The sequence below is a fragment of the Capra hircus genome, chromosome 15, assembly GCF_001704415.2.
Source record: "Capra hircus breed San Clemente chromosome 15, ASM170441v1, whole genome shotgun sequence".
In the NCBI taxonomy this organism is placed as follows: domain Eukaryota; kingdom Metazoa; phylum Chordata; class Mammalia; order Artiodactyla; family Bovidae; genus Capra; species Capra hircus.
The window spans coordinates 73123464-73144100 of record NC_030822.1 but is presented as its reverse complement, the minus strand read 5'-3'; the positions used below and the strand labels follow the sequence as shown (position 1 = coordinate 73144100).

Below are 20637 nucleotides of genomic sequence, written 5' to 3'. Positions count from 1 at the left end.
AGGGCTTAGAAATAATTAAAACAGTTAGAAGTTAAAGATTTAAGGAACGTTGTAAAGTTAGCATATTTTACTATAGCTTATAGAAGTTAGGAATTTTTAGAGACACTATAGCTAGAAGCCTTTTTAAGAGATAGTGAGCTCAAGATGTTAGGGGCAAACAGGACTTAGGAAGATAAGTAGTAAACTGAGGAATGTAGCATGAGTTACAATGTAATCACAAGTAACTATAGGACACATTAGAGGAGATAGATAATAGATGATAAGGTTGATTCTCATAGAATCACTGAAGCAGGAACTCTGTTTGAGAATCAACAATAACTTATGGAGATAATGAATCTGGGAGAGGGGGAACTGAAAATGTCAAACCTCTGGCCTAAAGTTTTTGTAAAAGTATAAAGAAGAATCTTAAACTTGGAATAAACAGGCAGTCCATAGAAAAATGAGAGGCTGTCTCATCACCAACACCATTCACCTCTTCAGGTTGCATCCCTGGCTGCTGGAGTTGGACTCCAGAAAGTGGCATCCAGAACAGGGGACACTGAAGAGTAAGTAATATGAGATTGTAATGCGGGATGGTTAGACTGTACCTGTGGGTGACCAGCACCCCTCTGCCGTTTAGGCAGGGTGAGGAGGGTATAGAATCAATAAGAATATTCTCTAGAAGAATGGGTTTCTCTGCATCTAAGAATAGACAAATGTTTATTGAACTATCACTTCATATGTTAGCCCATAGAGGCATTAAAGTAAGCACAGGAAAACTGTCTAAATTTCTACGTTTGTTTTATACTTTGCATGAGCCAGAAAAGATTTCTGTAGATGCTTTTGCTCTGTGAAATATGATTAGAAATGTCCTGTCCTGAGGCTGTTAGATAGCCTATGGGGGAGGCTATAGCAGTGGATGGTGGGTCTCCACCTTCTGTGCAGATCATGTTTTCTGCCCTTGACGAAGAAAAGCAGGGAGACTGTGCTCTACCTCCTGAGGAAGGAGAGGGCTTACAGGTCGCTGCAGGCGGACGCCCTGGCGAGCCCCCTCCCCCTCTATGCAAACCTGTAAAAATTTATCCACCACTTCCTGATTTAAGGAGACCACCACCACCTCCGCTTGTGCTTCCCAGGGCCCAGGAGTCTCTTACATCTCCTGCATTTGCAGGCAGGTTCTTTACCATTTGAGTCACCTGGGAAGTCCAAAAATGATGGACACATTCTCTTATATTGACTTGGGATTTGCTGTCTCCTTTGCAAAGCGATTGCATATTGAAGTCTTTCATCAATGTTGTTGCTCCTGTTATTATCATCAAGATATTTAGATCATTGTCAGATTTTATGTGTTCAGTGTAAATAACCTGTAATAAAAATTGGTCACATGTCACTGAGAAACTATCTTCGATATTCTAAAATGTTAGTAGTACAAAGGGAAATAGAAAAATGGATGGACAGAAATTTAGAAAAATGGTATCTATGTGCAGGGAAGGAATGGAGATGTAGGCAGAGAGAACAGATTTGTGGATACAGTGGGAGAAGGAAAGGGTGAGATGGATGAACTGAGAAAATAGCATTGACTTATATAAAGGATCATGTGTAAAAGAGACAGCTAGTTGAAAGCTGCTATATAACATAAGGAGCTCGGCCTGGTACTCAGTGATGACCTAGAGGAGTGGGATGGAAAGGTGGAGATTCAAGGGGTGGAGATATATATATATATAGCCTAAAGCTCAACATTCAGAAAACGAAGATCATGGCATCCAGTCCCATCACTTCGTGGGAAATAGATGGGGAAACAGTGGAAACAGTGTCAGACTTTATTTTTTTGGGCTCCAGAATCACTGCAGATGGTGACTGCAGTCATGAAATTAAAAGACGCTTACTCCTTGGAAGAAAAGTTATCACCAACCTAGATAGCATATTCAAAAGCAGAGACATTACTTTGTCAACAAAGATCCATCTAGTCAAGGCTATGGTTTTTCCTGTGGTCATGTATGGATGTGAGAGTTGGACTGTGAAGAAGGCTGGGCGCTGAAGAATTGATGCTTTTGAACTGTGGTGTTGGAGAAGACTCTTGAGAGTCCCTTGGACTGCAAGGAGATCCAACCAGTCCATTCTGAAGGAGATCAACCCTGGGATTTCTTTGGAAAGAATGATGCTAAAGCTGAAGCTCCAGTACTTTGGCCACCTCATGAGAAGAGTTGACTCATTGAAAAAATCTCTGATGCTGGGGAGGATTGGGGACAGGAAGAGAAGGGGACGACCGAGGATGAGATGGCTAGGATGGCATCACAGGACTCGGATGGACATGAGTCTGAGTGAACTCAGGGAGATGGTGATGAACAGGGAGGCCTAGCGTGCTGCGATTCATGGGGTTGCAAAGAGTCGGACACGACTGAGCAACTGAACTGAACTGAACTGAACTGCAGTCTCCATCTGCAGTGATTTTGGAGCTACCCCCCCCCAAATTAAGTCTGTCACTATTTCCATTGTTTCCTCATCTAATTGCTGTAAAGTTCTGGACCAGATGCCATGGTCTTCATTTCCTGAATGTTGAGTTTTAAGCCATCTTTTCACTCTCCTCTTTCACTTTCTTTAAGAGGCTCTATAGTTCTTGTTCACTTTCTGCCATAAGGGTGGTGTCATCTGCATATCTGAGGTTATTGATATTTTTCCTGGCAACCTTGATTCCAGCTTGTGCTTCATCCAGTCCAGCATTTCTCATGATGTACTCTGCATAGAAGTTGAATAAGCAGGGTGACAATATACAGCTTTGATATACTCCTTTCCCTATTTGTAACCAGTCTGTTGTTCCATGTCCAGTTCTAACTATTGCTTCCTGACCTGCAGGATTTCTCAAGAGGCAGGTCAGGTGGTCTGGTATTCTTATCTCTAAGAATTTTCCACAGTTTGTGGTGATACACAAAGTCAAAGGCTTTCGCATAGTCGATAAAGCAGAAGTCGATGATTTTCTGTAACTCTCTTGCTTTTTTGATGCTCCAACAGACATTGGCAATTTGATCTCTGGTTCCTCTGTCTTTTCTAAATCCAGCTTGAACATCTGGAATTTCATGGTTCATGTACTATTGAAGCCTGGCTTTGAGAATTTTGAGCATTACTTTGCTAGCATGTGAGATGAGATGATTCCAATTGTGCAATAGTTTGAGTATTCTTTGGCATTGCCTTTCTTTGGAATTGGAATAAAAACTGACCTTTTCCTGTGACCACTGCTGAATTTTCCAAATTTGCTGGCACACTGAGTGCAGCCCTTTCACAGCATCATTAATAATAGTGAGTAGGCAAATCGATTTCAATGTGGTTGCTTCAAAATATGTATGCAGGGAAAGAGCAAATTAGACAAGATTGCATGGTTAGCCTCTCTCATCCCATGGCTTATGGCTCTTGCCCCACATTTTGAAAATAATAATTAGAGGCAGGAGGAGAGGGTCAACAGAGGACCAGATGGTTGAATGACATCTCCAAGTCAATGGACATGAGTTTGAGCAAGGACAGAAAAGTGAAGGACAGAAAAGGCTGACATGCTACAATCCATGGGGTCACAAACAGTTGGACACACTCAGCCACTGAAGAATAAGGAAGAGCTGAGATCACTTGTAGCACTACACATGCCCATATGAGGTACTCACTTGGTCACGTGCTCCTTTTTCCAGCATGCCTGTAGGAACCTCACCATGAAAACCCTGGCAGCTGCTGCATTGGAGCTAGATTGGATTGCCATTGTAGTTACGTTATATGAGGTTATGTTTTGGCTACGTCATGGCTGTGTTATGATTATATTATGGCTGCTAGTATGGCTGCTGCATCAGCCAGGAGAGAGGCTGTGTTGAAGCTGCCGTGCCAGCCAGGTCTGCAGTTCTTACAGCTCCTTGAGTTTCCTTCCAGCCTCTTAGCTCATGCCTTGCCTACCCTGGGTTCAGCGAACAGTGTGAACTGTGTAAGCAGCAAGACAATTGGTGCTGTGAGCAGGATCAGTGATACAATGTCTTAGGAGAAAACAATTCAGTATATGGAAGTTAGACCAAGTTTCATTTAGGTATTTAAAAATAACCTTCATAAGCAATTCGTACTAAAAATTATTCTCTGACAGGTGATTAGAAGTGAAAAAACCTGTGAAGAATGAAAAACTAATCCATTTTGGGAGAGAATAAAATTAGCATTTTTAATATGTATCTGTTTGCATGCAAAGTCTTCCTAAGATACTCTCATAACAAGCAAGATTCTTAAAAATAATAGTTTTTAAATAAATATTTGATAATTAAATGGTACCTTTGAAATCCATAGAAATGTGAAATTTGTGGATTTTTCTTGTCATGTATGAGCTCATGAGATTTTAATCAATTTGTAAACACATTGGGAAGGGCTTATTATCCTCACTTATTGATGAAGATACTGTCATACTGTCATTCACTAAGGTTAAATAATAAGAATAAAAACTCATAGCCGGTAAAGATTTGGACTTCCAGGATAGACAAATTGATTTGGGGAACTAGCACATTTTTAATCTAGAGTATTTTTGATACTCTTAATGTAGTGTTTTGATCAATGTGATTTTTAAAAGCATTTTTCTATTATATCACATGATGTAATTCTTTAATATATTTGTTATAAGTCATCTGTGAATGGGATACCATATCACCTTTTGAAAATGTTTGTTATTTAATAAAATTAGTCTTTGGAGACCATCAATGGGGTTAATTAGTGGTATCTCAGAAGATTTTATTATGATAAAAGTTTCCCATTCTCATTGTTTCTGTGGATATATTTAACAGATCAGATGAGTAATCTTTTATTGTGGGTTACCATTTCACATTTTATATTATCACACACAAATTATCCATCCAAAGGATTCAATTATTAAAAGGAAATCAAAGCACACCAATGTCTGTGTGCTTTGAAAGACATGATTTTAACTACATTATAAGTGAAACATTAAATTGCAAATTCTTTTGTAAAAAAGATAAGTTATCAAAGAATGTGATAAAAGTATTTTTTATTTTAGGCCTTTTCTTTGGTATCTTGATGTGTGTTATAAAAATCCACTTCAACTGTGAATGTGATATATGGCGAAATCATCTTAAATGCTAAAATTTGCTCTCTAAATAAAACAAATTGTATATAAAAATATAGTGGCATCCCTGGTGGCTCAGAGGTTAAAGCATCTGCCTGCAATGAGGGAGACCCAGATTCGATCCCTGGGTCAGGAAGATCCCCTGGAGAAGGAAATGGCAACCCACTCCAGTATTCTTGCCTGGAGAACCCCATGGACGGAGGAACCTGGTAGGCTACAGTCCACGGGGTCGCAAAGAGTTGGACACGACTAAGCGACTTCACTCTCACTTATATATAACTATATATATATATATGCTGCTAAGTCACTTCAGTCGGGTCCAACTCTGTGCAACCCCATAAACGGCAGCCCACCAGGCTCCCCCGTCCCTGGGAATCTCCAGGCAAGAACACTGGAGTGGGTTGCCATTATCCTTCTGCCAATGCATGAAAGTGAAAAGTAAAAGTGAAGTCGCTCAGTCCTATCCGACTTCCAGCGACCCCATGGACTGCAGCCTACCAGGCTCCTCTGTCCATGGGATTCTCCAGGCATTCTAGTTGTGCTAATTCAAATCCTGAAAGATGATGCTGTGAAAGTGCTGCACTCAATATGCCAGCAAATTTGGAAAACTCAGCAGTGGCCACAGGACTGAAAAAGGTCAGTTTTCATTCCAATCCCAAAGAAATTCAATGCCAAAGAATGCTCAAACTACTGCACAATTGCACTCATCTCACACGCTAGTAAAGTAATGCTCAAAATTCTCCAAGCCAGGCTTCAGCAATACGTGAACTGTGAACTTCCAGATGTTCAAGCTGGTTTTAGAAAAGGCAGAGGAACCAGAGATCAAATTTCCAATATCCACTGGATCATGGAAAAAGCAAAGGAGTTCCAGAAAAATATTTATTTCTGCTCTATTGACTATGCCAAAGCCTTTGACTGTGTGGATCACAATAAACTGTGGAAAATTCTAAAAGAGATGGGAACACACATACACACATGCACAAACCCGCACTCAAACATGCATATCCACAGTTACACACACAGTTTATTTTACATTTCCATGTAAATGTTTAATAAGTACTGCAAACATAACATATCTTATTGGGACTCCCATTTTCACCTATGAATCTATGATTACCATAATATTTGCCATCAGAGTAATTATTCCATCCTTCTAATTCCTAAAAAGGTATACAAATAGTTTGTAATTCAGTATGTCACTCACACTTTACATACAATTCATGAGAAAGCCCTTCTGATATTATTTCATAATATAGCCAGAATACAATAACATCAAACTTCCTCTACAACTTTCATCTAGGTATCTCACCTTGATTGTTGTGATATCATCCTACTGGTGTCCCTTATCTTTCCTTTGCTGTTTAAATTTATCAGCACAGTAGTCAAAATTGGTTCTTTTAAAATAAATTTATTATCAAATGCCCTAAATGGGTTTCTATCTTACTTAGAGGATGAAAACTACTTACATTGGCCTACAGGCCCTAGAGATTTTTGATGCAATCTCTTACGACTACATGCATACTCCTCTTCTCCATTCTAGCTCAGTAGCTTCCTTGCTTTTTATTAAATACACCAAAATTTATCAGTATTATCCTGCCTTAGTGCATTTGTCCTTGTTGCTTCCTCCATCTAGAACACTTACCTTCCTCCACTCAGATAAACTAATGACTATCATCATTTCCTTTTTAGATTTTTCTGTCAATGTCACCTTCACAGAGAGAGATTTCCTGAATAATTTATTGAAAAGTATGAACCCCCATCACCCTCCACACATCCTTTATTCCCTTTCCTTAATTAAGCTTGTTTTATTTAGCACCTAACTGCAAACACACTATTTACTCGTCTTGTCTGTTTTGTCCTCAACATATAGAGTTCAAGGTCTATGAAGGCAGGGATCTTTGTTTTCTATGTTCATTGTAATATTCTCAGGTCCTTGCCCTAGCTGTTCTCTCTGCCTGAAATACTCTCCCTCTAGGGTTTAACCTTAAAAATATCTTTTAAAATATGGCTATAAAAATAAGGGCTTTGAAAACAAAAAATTTAGGTTCAAATTCTAGTATCACTATTTATTAATGGTTACCTTGTGCAATGATTCAGACATGACTGAGCGACTGAACAAATTATTTTACTTGACTGTGCTTTACTTCTCAGGCAAAATGAGATAATTAATTTTATACATGTTATAAGATTATTGCGAAAAAAATCCCTGACATATAAAAACAGGTTATTTATATAACTAACCAATAAAAAGCACTTAATAGAGAATATTTTCCTCTAAAAATTTTAGAGAGATATATCTTTCAACTTCTAATTATAAACCTAAATTTTTTTTTCTAAGTACTTTGAGCTATAGTATAAAAGATCCACAAATTCTAACATTTGAGGACAAGCTATAGAGTTTTACAAATTAAAAGCAGAGATGACACTCATTAAGTAAAAGACGGTTGAGCGGAGCCAAATTTAGACAAGCTACTTCACTGTTTTTATCTCAGCTTCTTTATCTGTGAATTGAAGATAAGAAAACTATCTCATAAAATTTTTGTAAGTCTTAAATATAGTAATATATTAGTATAACACATGGCAAACCACAGTAAATGAAAGTCATTATAACTGTGTTTATTATTCATGTTATAAAAAACACTTCTGTGAGAATCATGAGATTAATGCTAAATTTAACTCTTCCACTATTTAGCTATGCAATTTGTAGTTTAACCTTCCTGTGTTTTCTTCTTCATTTATAAATCAGGGATTTTGGTTGCTCAAGAATGCTTGTGCTGTTGAAAGTATAACAATTGTGAAGGGGGAGTGGCCAAGATGGCAGCATAGGAAGGCCCTGCATTCATCTCTTAATCATGGGAACTCCAAAACTACAACTATTAGAGAACAGCTATTGATGAGAAAAACCAGGAGACTTGCAGAAAAGATCTACAGATAAAAAATTAAAGAAGGAAACAAAAAGACTAGTAGGAGGGGTGAGGACATGGTATGTTCACTACTTAGACTGCACTTTATCCTAACCCTCCCCCTCAGCAGCTGGCAGATGATGCACCAGAGAAGGCCTGACAACCAACTGGACTAAGGGACAGCCATGTCTATTAGACTACCCACAATAATCCAGCCACATAAGCCAGCATTCAGGGCAACCTTAGTGCTCTGGGTGGCCAGAACAGAGTGCACTGCTGGGAAGCATATGACATCTCCTATAAAAAGCTACTTTTCCAAGGTCAAGTGATATAGACAGCCTACCAAATACAAAGAAGTAAAAACAGCAGATTAGGCAAAATGAGGTGACAAAAGAATATTTTCCTAATAAAGAACAAGATAAACTTGAGAAGAATAAATACGTGAAATAGAGATATGTGCAATCTCCCTGTTAGAGAGTTCAAGGTAATGATCATAAAGATGTTCAAAGAATTCAAGATATGTTTGGATAAATAGAGAAGTTAGAAAATTTTAATAAAGTGAGAAAATATAAAAAAGAACCAAACTTAGGTAAATAGTCTAAAAAAGTTAAAATACACTATAAGGCATTAACAGTAGATTAGATAATAAAGAGAAACACAACAGTGGGCTAGAAGAGAGAGTAGTGGAAATCACTGAGGTGAACAGAGAAAGCAAAAAGAAAAGAAATAAAAATAGTTTAAGAGACAGTGCAACCACATCAAACATATTAATAAACAAATTATAGAGATCCCAGGAGAAGAAGAGAGAAAGAGATGGTGAAAGAATATATTTGAAGACATAGTGGCTAAAAACTTCCCTTTACCTGGGAAAGGCAATAAACATTCAAGTCCAGGAAGCATAGAGAGTTCCAAACAAGACTAAACCAAAGAGGACCAGCCAAGACTCACTGTAACTAAAATGGAAAAAAAAAAAAAAATTAAAATAAAGTGAAAATATTTTAAAAAGCAAAAGAAAAGCAGCAAATTATGAATAAACAAATTCCTATGTTGCTATCAGCTGATTTTCAGCAGAAACTTTGCAAGCAAGAAGGGAGCACAGAAATATCTTTAAAGTGATACAATGGAACAACAAGGGATACTATATGTGGCAAGGTTTTCATTCAGATTTGATGGAAAGATCATAGTTATAGACAAGCAAAAGCTAAGAGTCCAGCATGACCAAACCAGCTTTATAAGAAATGTTAAAGAGATTTCTCTAAGCAAAAAAAAAAAAAAAACCTTGAAATATAATGACTACAAAAGGAAAAATAAAATTGGTAACAGCAAATATACAGTAAGGGTGCTAAATCAACCATGTATAAATTTACTACGAGTTTAAAAGAGAAAAAGAGTAACTTTTTCTACATATCTACAATATGTAATTGAGATGCACAAAATAAAATGATATAAAATATGATGTCAGAAACAAACAGAGTAGTGGAGTAAAAATGCAGGGTTTAGAAATTTCCTTGAACTTAAGATATGTATGCATATATATGTATATGTATGCCTCATGGTGAAAATGATAATCACTCAATGGTGTCCAACTTTTTGTGACCCCCATGGATTGTAGCCTGCCAGGATCTTCTGTTCAGATGATTCTCCAGGTAAGAATACTGGAGTGGGTTTCCATTTCCTTCTCCAGGGCACCTTTCCAACCCAGGGATCGAACCTGGGTCTTTTGCATTTCAGGCAGAATCTTTACTGTCTGAGCCACCAGGGGAGCCATTCCTCATGATAGCCGCAAACTAAAAATCTATCAAATACAGATACACACACAAAAGAAAACAGAATCCAAATATATCACTAAATACAGTCCCCAAATTACAAGGGAAGAGAGTAAAAGAAGAAAAGAACAACAACAGTAAAATACTACACAACAATAACAAAAAATTAACAAAATGGCAGTGAGTTCATAATTGTCAATAATTACTTTAAAAAATAAGCAAAAACAAAAAATGAAAATACACATACACAAACAGAAGCAATATAGAAACATATTAAAAAAGACTTTAAAAATGTTTCACATAAAAACCTTTTAAAATAGATAAACTAATAATGAAAATGTCTCATATATATATATTTCTATATAATGAAATTATTGCTCAGCCATAAGAAAGAATAGAATCTTGCCATCTGTGACAACATGGATAGACCTAGAAGGTGTTATGCTAAGCGAAATAAGTCAGACAAAAAACAAATACTGTATGATTTCCACTCATATGTGGAATCTTCAAAAAAAATATGAACAAGCATAACTGAATAGAAAGAGTTAGGAAGTTGTGAACAAACAAGTGGTTGCCAGGGAGGAGGGGTTCAGGAGAGGGAAGGAATAGGTAAAGGAAATTTGTAAATACAAACTTTCAGTTACGAAATAAGTGAGCCACAGATACGAAATATACAGTGTGGAAGAAGTCAATAACTATGAAATAACTTTGTATGGTAAAAGATGATAAGTAGACTAATAATTGTGATCATATTTACATGTATAGAGATAACTAATTACTATATTGTGTACCAGGAACTAACTTAATGTTGTACCGCAATTATATTTCAAAAACAACTGAACAAGCTCATAAAAAACATATCAAGTTTGTGTTTATCAGAGGCAGGAGGGAGGGGCAGGAGAAATTGCATGAAGGCAGTCAAAAAGTACAAATACCTAGTTTCAAGATAAATAAGCACTAGGGACGTAATGTACAGCATGATACATATAATTAACACTGCTATCTCTATGTTATATATGAAAGTTGTTAAGACAGTAAATCCTGAGTTCTCATCACAAGAAAAATAGTCTTTTCTATTTGTTTTTTTCTGTATCTATATGAGATGATGCTTGTTCACTAAACTCGGGATAATAATTTCATGATGTATATAAATCATATCATTATGCGGTATACCTTAAACTTATGTGGTATTGTGTGTCAGTTATATCTCAATTAAATGGGAAAAACAATACTCATGGTGGAAACTAGATAAAATGGAGACAGTATTCCTCACACAAAGACATTTACACGTGTTTAATAAACACCGTGCAAACTAAAGGGAACACTTTAGTGTTTTAGTTTTTTGTGTAGTAAGATTTATCCTGAAGAACACCTTTTCAAGCCTCGACAAGATGATCTCTAAGATGCTAAATATTCCATGAATTTAACATACCACCTATGATTCTCACTATCATTCAGAGCCTATTTTTATGTGCAATTATATATTATCTATCCTTCAGAATTTATTTCAATCGGTAAACATATCTATATAATAAAATATATATACAAATCATAAAATATATATGAATGAGTACTCTTAACTAGTCTCTATTACTGCATTGAATATCAAATGAAACACTTTTTATATTTTGTATTTATATTTTGATGATTGACAACTGAAATAAGAAAACGTTATCACTATAAAAATGTATACCATTTATTGATAAGGCTACAGTATTCTGTAGTTTTATGATGATAGATCTAAGGAAAATAAACAGGAAAAGTGCTGAAATGAATATTCTGTCATTATAATTGATAAAATGTGTCATGCTTATCTTCTAAATTATGCATTTTGAAACATTATATTCATCACAATGAATTATATTTTAAAGGTTTTCACATGATGTCTGACACATAACAGACTATGTGTTTCAAAATTAAGTAAAATATATTTTAAAGTATACAGAAACAGCTCCAATCTTTGTAATATAGGAGATAATAATTAAATGAATTACTTCGAAGTTATACTTTTTGGTAAATGATGAGCCATTAGACATCATGATTTCCTTCCTCATTTGTAGAATATGAAGACGAGATTGCAATAACACCTCCAAACCACCAGATGGCTTTATGCAGTTGGAATAACTGTAGAAGAATTTTTTACAGAAATGTCTGCTCTTCTACTTTATGTGAATTTAGGATGATCCTCATTTTAAAAAATCTAATTTATTTCTATTAATATCAGGGATTTCTGGGACTTCACCATATTTTAATAGAAGCCCCCTCCACCCCCCCCCCCCCCCCCCCCCCCCCCCCCCCCCCCCCCGTTGTATCTCTCTCCAATCCTAAATGCAGTTTTTAGCTTTGCTAACTTCTCTTTACAATTATGCCCTCTGGACAACCCAACTATAATGTTTCTTATCCATATATATACTGAAAAATATAATTTCCTGGTGGGTAGATTTTTTTAAATAAAATTTTCATCTAAGTATGAAATTGTATTTTTGAATTTGACCACTAAACATTTTAGCAGAGCAATAGATTTTCACCTCCTAAATCCAACCCAGTCCCAAAGTACATGAAAATGTGTGTATTGGTTTCTTTTGAGTTTTGCTTTGGTTATATCAAGACTTTCCATAGTTGACTAATGTGTGTGTTTGAGTGCTTTGTTCTGCCAAATTTGTTTTCAACTGCTGTGAGTATTGCAGAGCACGCAGAACAGTCCTGGACCCCCGAGCAAATACTTTAAGATGTAAATTGCTTGCTTTCTTGATTCCCTTAGCTCATTTGCTGTTGTAGAGTTAAATCAAGCAGCACAGATTTGCATTTTTTTACAAGCTATAACCTCACCAGTTGTATTTACATAACTTACATCCTGTTTAATTTAAACAAAAAAATCCTAGGGAGCTACCTTATTTCATAACTCAGCTGACTAGAGATCAATTTTCAACTTACCTTCGATCTTTACTAAAAATCTCATGCTTTGCCTTAGACTAAATCTCCTCTGACCTTGTAGCACTTTTTATTTCCTTTCCTAGTATTCAGTTATCTCAGGAGTTATAATTTGTGATCTTCATTTAGGCTGAACTAATATGTAAAGTGGTTTCTGGTGATGCTCAAATTTTAGAGAGGGTTGATTTTACTAAGTGCAGCAACACACATATTATATAGTACATCAACGGTGAAAACAATCAGTTATTTCAGGTCAAAGCCCAGGTCATTTGTAGGATATCACCTATGCTTAATTAGTCCAGTGCCTGGCATTCAAAAATTATTGAATGAATGAATTATGCACATTTAAAAGGGCAGTTGTTACAAATAGACCTCTGTAAATGTCAAGCACTATTCTCTTCCTATATGATATATGTCCATGAAACTGGAGAAGAGCTTTTCTAAGGCAGAAGATACATTTAAATAACTTTCTGAAAACACTACTTTTGTTTGAAAATTTCCATCAATTATATTAAGAAATTCTTGACAGAATGAAATCACTTCATATTAACCATTAGGTTCAATATTCTAGCAGTATAATTTTCTTTCTGTTGGATAGTTACTCTAGCTCTTTTGCACTGAAGTACAAGAAAATAGTTTCCTGAAATTCTGTAGAACTGATATGTCTGTTTGCTTATGGCGCATTTTTCCTTAAACTTGCTATGTCATATGCATTGCTCATATTGCTGAAAGGCATCCCACATATCTAATCCAAGGCTCACAGACATTTTCTGTAAAGGGTCAGATAATAAATATTTGAGTCTTTTCAGGACAAAAAAGCAAAACTGAACATATTATACAAGTACGGTCATATAATTTTCATGTCACAGAGTATTGTTTTGAATTTTTCAACCATTTGAAAATGTAAAAATAAATCCTTAGCTTGTGGGCTCTATAAAAACAAAGATTTAGCCTGTGGGCTATAGTTTGTTGACTCCTGGTCTAGTCCACTGAAATTAAGAAGGCTAGGAAGACTTAATGTTCCAGTGCTAGAGAGTCAATGACTTTTCTACATAGCTTGTTCAAGTCATTTTACAGAACTAAGATATTTGCATGGTAAAAGATCTTGGCCTCTAGAATTAGAAAAGCATGGATTTGAACTCTGTCTCTCTTACTACTACTTCCAGTGTAATGGTGGACAAGCTTCTTTAAGCCTCAGTTTCCTTACCCGTGCAGTAGGAATATTAACACTCCAACACTGTAATCAGGAGGACCATGCCCACAGTTCATCCAGCAGCAGGCCTTGGCTTATAGTTAGTTAATCCTCAATGGTGGTGCAGAGGAGGCAATGGCGACCCATTCCAGTACTCTTGGAGAATCCCAAGAGTACTGGAGAATCCAAGGGATGGAGGAGCTTGTTGGCCTGCCGTCTATGAGGTAGCACAGAGTCGGACACGACTGAAGTGACTTAGCAACAGCAATGGTGGTGGTTTAGTTGCTAAATTGTGTCCAGCTCTTGCACTCCCATGAGCTATAACCCCCCAAGGTCCTCTGTCCATGGAATTTCTCAGGCAAGAATACTAGAGTGTGTTGCCATTTCCTTCTCCAGAGGATCTTTCCAACCCAGCAATCAAACTCGCGTTGTCTTCTGCATTGCAAGTACTTTCCTGCACTGCAGGTGGAGTCTTTGCCAGCTGAGCCATCAAGGAAGCTCTAATCCTCAATAAATGTTAGCTATTACTATTTATGTGCAGAATTAAGCATGCTAATCCTATATCCATCATCTAACACCATGTTTACTAAATGAGGTTCAGGATTTTTCATTCATTTACTTTGCTTCATTAACCAAGTGCTCATTGCATGTCTACTATGTGTCAGACACCATGTTAGGTACTTAATAATTATTATTGAAGGAATAAATCTAGGCTGGTGAGCTGATCTTTAGATAGAAGAAAAAGTAAGGCATTCTATGTTCTTGAACAGAGAAGCTATGACCAACCATAGTTCTCAGAAATATAGTAGTAATCTTAGAAGCTTAGAGCTCAAATGGCATTTCAAACTGAATCTATAAAAACTATGGAGAATGGGAGCAAGACAATGTTGATGGTGATGATGAGAATGATGATGAAAAATAACAACTTTTATAAATATTCACTCCCAGTAATATTACTATACAAAAAGCAAGAGAGTTCCAGAAAAAACATCTATTTCTGCTTATTGACTATGCCAAAGCCTGTGACTGTGTAGATCACAGTAAATTGTGGAAAATTTTGAAAGAGATGGGAATACCAGACCACCTGACCTGCCTCTTGAGAAACCTATATGTAGGTCGGGAAGCAACTGTTAGAACTGGGCTTAGAACAACTAACTGGTTCCAAATAGAAAAAGGAGTACATCAAGGCTGTATATTGTCACCCTGCTTATTTAACTTATACGCAGAGTACATCATGAGAAACGCTGGACTGGAAGAAGCACAAGCTGGAATCAAAATTGCTGGGAGAAATATCAATAACCTCAGATATGCAGATGACACCACCCTTATGGCAGAAAGTGAAGAGGAAATAAAGAGCCTCTTGATGAAGTGAAAGAAGAGAGTGAAAAAGTTGGCTTAAAGCTCAACATTCAAAAAACTAAGATCATGGCATCTGGTCCCATCACTTCATGGGATGTAGATGGGGAAACAGTGGAAACAGTGTCAGACTTTACTTTCTTGGGCTCCAAAATCACTGCAGATGATGACTGCAGCCATGAAATTAAAAGACGCTTACTCCTTGGAAGTTATGACCAACCTAGATAACATATTCAAAAGCAGAGACATTACTTAGCCAACAAAGATCTGTCTAGTCAAGGCTATGGTTTTTCCAGTGGTCATGGATGGATGTGAGAGTTGGACTGTGAAGAAAGCTGAGTGCCAAAGAATTGATGCTTTTGAACTGTGGTGTTGGAGAAGACTCTTGAGAGTCCCTTGGATTGCAAGGAGGTCCAACCAGTCCAACCTAAACGAGATAAGTCCTGGGTATTCATTGGAAGGACTGATGCTGAAGCTGAAACTCCAATACTTTGGCCACCTCATGCGAAGAGTTAACTCATTGGATAAGACCGTGATGCTGGGAGGGATTTGAGGCAGGAGGAGAAGGGGACAGCAGAGGATGAGATGGCTGGATGGTGTCACTGACTCGATGGACATGAGTTTGTGTGAACTCCGGGTATGGGTGATGGACAGGGAGGCCTGACGTGCTGCGATTCATGGGGTCACAAAGGGTCAGACATGACTGAGTGACTGAACTGAACTGATGGGCTTTATATGTTTTTTGTTCATTTAATAATTCTTTCAAAAATATCCTTTTAGTTAAGTACCCTTGCTACTCTAAATTTTGCTTATGTACTTTGTAGTGAGAACTCAAGACTTAGAAAAATTCTATACAGTTGCCCAAATCACACAGCTAATAAGTAAAAGGAAATCTCTGGGTTTAATTTGTTTTTTAATATTATGAATTGCAATTACTTTGATAAATTTCAATTGTACCTAGAATGTAAAGGCAATAATACAGTTGTTGCTTCAAGAAGCTCACTTATTTATTCACTCAACTACTTATTCTCTCAATAAGTATAAATTAAATATCTATTATTTTCCAGGTGCTTTTATGCAATGCGACTATAGCAATGAAAATATTGAATTTGCATTTCAAATAATATAGTTTTTATTTTGTTTTTAGAGATTATTCCTAGGAATTATGTTTTCCTTGTTTAGTGACAATCATTTCCTTTTCTTTTAGAATTCCTTCCTAGCTACCATATTAAATATTATAATTTATGAAATTATAAATAATATTTATTCTGGTTGTTCTGAATTTTGGACATAAAAACATAACATTTCCAAAAAAGCTTATTTTATCACCTTTAAACAATATTACATCTTAAATTTTTCTTATTTCATTTGTTTTAGCTAATCAATTAGAATTTTAAGATGCTTGTTAGGTTACATGATGGAAATTAAGAAATCTTATCATTTTTTGCTGCTTTAAAGAAATGTCTCAGAAACTTATTAAATATTATAATATTGGTTTAAAATTAAACAGAATAAATGAAAGTAAGAGAATTTAAATAAATTTGTATTTCACTCAATTGTTTTTAAAATTAAACATAAATCTTTCAGTATCTGACTAGAAAATCAAATTTTAGTTTATTGACTTCTGTGCTATATTATATTGAATAGATTTTCTAATGTTGATTTATTTTTTGATCCTTAGAAATACAGATGACTAATAGACATATGATAAACTTCTATGCCATCTAGTCCCATCACTTCATGGGAAATAGATAGGGAAACAGTGGAAACAGTGTTAGAATTTATATTTTTGGGCTCCAAAATCACTGCAGATGGTGACTGCAGCCATGAAATTAAGACGCTTACTCCTTGGAAGGGAAGTTATGACTAACCTAGACAGCATATTTAAAAGCAGAGACATTACTTTGCCAACAAAAGTCCGTCTAGTCAAGGCTATGGTTTTTCCAGTAGTCATGTATGAATGTGAGAGTTGTACTGTGAAGACAGCTGAGCGCCGAAGAATTGATGCTTTTGAACTGTGGTGTTGGAGAAGACTCTTAAGAGTCCCTTGGACTGCAAGGAGATCCAACCAGTCCATTCTAAAGGAGATTAGCCCTGGGATTTCTTTGGAAGGAATGATGCTAAAGCTGAAACTCCAGTACTTTGGCCACCTCATGCGAAGAGTTGACTCATTGGAAAAGACTCTGATGCTGGGAGGGATTGGGGGCAGGAGGAGAAGGGGACAACAGAGGATGAGATGGCTGGATGGCATCACCGACTCGACGGACGTGAGTTTGAGTGAATTCGGGAGTTGGTGATGGACAGGGAGGCCTGGCGTGTTGCAATTCATGGGTGGCAAAGAATCAGACACGACTGAGCAACCGAACTGAAAGTTAAAATTGTTTGCTTCTAATCTTTCACCAATTTCTCCTTGAGATTCCAGTAGTGATTGCTTTATTAGTTTAACATTAATGCATAAAGGTTTACAATTTCTTTATTCCCATTACTGACTATATCTTTTATAAATATATAATCACTAGCTCCTTCCTTGATTGGAATCTTCACTCTTATCTCCTTTTCATGCAGTGCTGTTAATCTCACCAACCTATCTACCCAGCCTCACATATGTATATACAAATGAGCAAGCACATATACAGAGACTAGTAAATGTGTATTGAATTTTTAATTTTTTAGCTATCAGTTTAAATATCACTTTTTCACCCTTGCCTTCACACAAATCCAGTCTCCCAAAATTATAAGATGACATTTTTCTCCCTTTGTCTTTATCTTAACTCTACATAACTGTGTGATTAGTTGTTAAATAGTTGACTCCATTAAATAAATTTCACATGGTAAGTACCAACACTGTGTTATTTAGTGATGTATCCCAAGTATTTATTAAAAATTTTTTTTTTTTACTAGAAATAGTTGGTTCTTTTTAATCAGCTATTGATGGTATAATAAAATAAATTTAAGTGGCACCTAATTTAAACATTTAAAATAGTTCATTGAAGGATAATCTACAATGCAGTATGTTAAGCCAAATAGTCAAAATAACACCCTTTTTTTTTTTTTCAAGAAAGAAGAAATAAAGGCATGATCAAAATTATGACCAACAAGTTGGTTTCATCTGGACACTTACAGATGACTCTGTAGGCATACTGGCAGGCACGATGTTCAAATATCAACCCATCCGACTTTAGAAATAATGCTAAGAAAGCTATACATTTCAGAACTAATGTCTGAAATTAAAGAAAAATATCCACCAAATATCACAACAGATCTTTTAATGACTAAGTTTTTTAACATTACAATTGTTATTTTAGGGAACACTTTTTTTTTTTCTTTGAACATTTACCCAAATGTTCAATATGTTAAATAATTTACACAAGAGAAATAAGTTTTGTGTTCTGTACAAATTAGAGGACTCATGAATATAATCCCTTCCTACCACCAAAGCTCAAATTTGCAATGGTCTCAGCAGAAAATAAACAGTTCACAATTTAAACAGAATTTATAGCATTACAAAAATTTACAGGACTCCTCTCTTATCATTTTCTTTCGAACAACAAAGGTTACAGTGACAGAAATGAATGATCAGAATGTAAAAATATTTGTGCAAAACTGCATTAATTGTTCTTACCATTCAATAGAGGTAAAACCTATGAACACACAGTCACACAACAATAATGAAGAAAACTACACTGAAAGTAATTCTATTTTAGATTTCAAACAACATTGATTATATTATTACTAAACATTCAAAGAAAACGTGGCACCATGAGCAGCAGGAGCAACAAATGATTTGGCAATTATGCCAGCTAAGGAAGCTGACACTGGAAAATGCCAAAGTGTATCTCCACACCAGCCATCCATCTCAAAGACTGGAAACAACTGTAGGGCTTAAAACTCACTTCAATGTCTTTTGGAATTTGCAGATCATAAACGAGATATTTAAGAAAGTCCTTTCCCCGCCTCTCCAGGAGTGTTTCTTGCATCACTGGAAATATATTGATTTTGGAACTTATCCCTTTGTGACCTCTTCGAACTGTACAGTTGGAGGTGTGTGTACTGGCTTGGGTATGCCCCCTCAAAACGTTGGAGAAGTGTATGGAGTTGTGAAAGCTTATACAACTAGAGTTGGTATTGGTGCCTTCCCTACAGAGCAAGACAATGAAATTGGAGAATTATTACAAACAAGGGGTAGAGAGTTTGGTGTAACGACAGGAAGGAAAAGAAGATGTGGCTGGTTGGACCTTGTTTTGCTCAAATATGCTCATATGATTAATGGCTTTACCGCGTTGGCGCTTACCAAATTGGATATTTTGGACATATTTACAGAAATCAAAGTTGGAGTTGCATACAAATTAGATGGTGAAATTATACCTCATTTTCCAGCAAACCAAGAAGTCTTAAATAAAGTTGAAGTTCAGTATAAGACTCTCCCAGGATGGAACACAGACATATCAAATGCAAGGACTTTTAAGGAACTACCTATTAATGCACAAAACTATGTTCGATTTATTGAAGATGAACTTCAAATTCCAGTTAAATGGATTGGTGTAGGTAAATCCAGAGAATCTATGATTCAGCTCTTCTAAGGATTTCCAGTGATCCAAGTATTTATTAAAAATTTTTTTGATGCCAGTAGTGCACTCTTGATTACTGTGGGTTTGTAGTCTAGTCTGAGGTCAGACTAGACTGCTGACTTTTGTTTTAGTTTCCAAAGATTGCTCTATCTATTCAGGGTTTTCTCTGTTTCCAAGCAAATTGTAACATTTTTTGTTCTAATTCTGTGAAAAAATCCATTGGATGTTCTATGGGGATTGCATTGAATATATAGATTGCTTTGGGTAGTATGGTCATTCTCACAATATCGATTCTTCTGATCCAAAAATATGATATACCATTCCATTTGTTTTTGTCGTCTTTGATTTCTTTCATGGGTACCTTAAAGTTTTCTGAGTACAGATGTTTTGTCTCCTTGGAAACATTTAGTCCTAGATATTTTATTCTTGTTTGTTGCCATAGCAAGTGGGATTGTTTCCTTATTTTCTTTCTGATCTTTCTTTCTGAGTATATAGGAATTCAAGAGATTTCTGTGCATTAATTGTGTATCCTTAACTTTACTGAATTTATTGATTAGTAGTTTCCTGGTGGTACCTTTAGGATTTTCCATGTATAGTGTCATGCCATCTACACAAAAACAGAAATGCATAGCAATGAAACAGGCCAGAAAGTCCAGAGATAAAGCCACACACTTATGTTCACCTAATCTGTGAACAAAAGAGGCAAGATATACAATGGGGAACTGACAGTCTCTTCAATAAATGGTGCTGGAGAAAACTAAACAACTACATGAAAAGAATGAAATTAGAACACTCTCCAACACCATACACAAAAATAAGTTCAAAGTGGATTGACGATCTAAATGTAAGG

General features: G+C 36.1%; 2 protein-coding genes across 2 annotated transcripts in view; one reads left to right on the top strand and one right to left on the bottom strand.

Moving 5' to 3' along the window:
- The window catches only part of LOC108637685 (contactin-5-like), a 544569-nt gene that overhangs the window by 116679 nt on the left and 407253 nt on the right, over window positions 1-20637 (bottom strand). The gene's annotated exons all lie outside the window — the stretch shown is intronic.
- On the top strand, window positions 877-19807 carry LOC108637591 (adenylosuccinate synthetase isozyme 2-like). The gene is made up of 2 exons (XM_018058860.1): window positions 877-1104; window positions 18924-19807. Exons 1-2 carry the CDS (start codon window positions 877-879, stop codon window positions 19797-19799), a joined length of 1104 nt encoding a protein of 367 aa, XP_017914349.1. The 3' UTR covers window positions 19800-19807.

Bases quoted from the DNA above. Each gene is read 5' to 3' on its own strand.
- LOC108637591 (XM_018058860.1), top strand. From the start codon at position 877: ATGGGGGAGGCTATAGCAGTGGATGGTGGGTCTCCACCTTCTGTGCAG. The intron at 1,105-18,923 runs GTGCTTCCCAGG...ATTCTATTTTAG, and splicing joins GACCACCACCACCTCCGCTT to ATTTCAAACAACATTGATTA.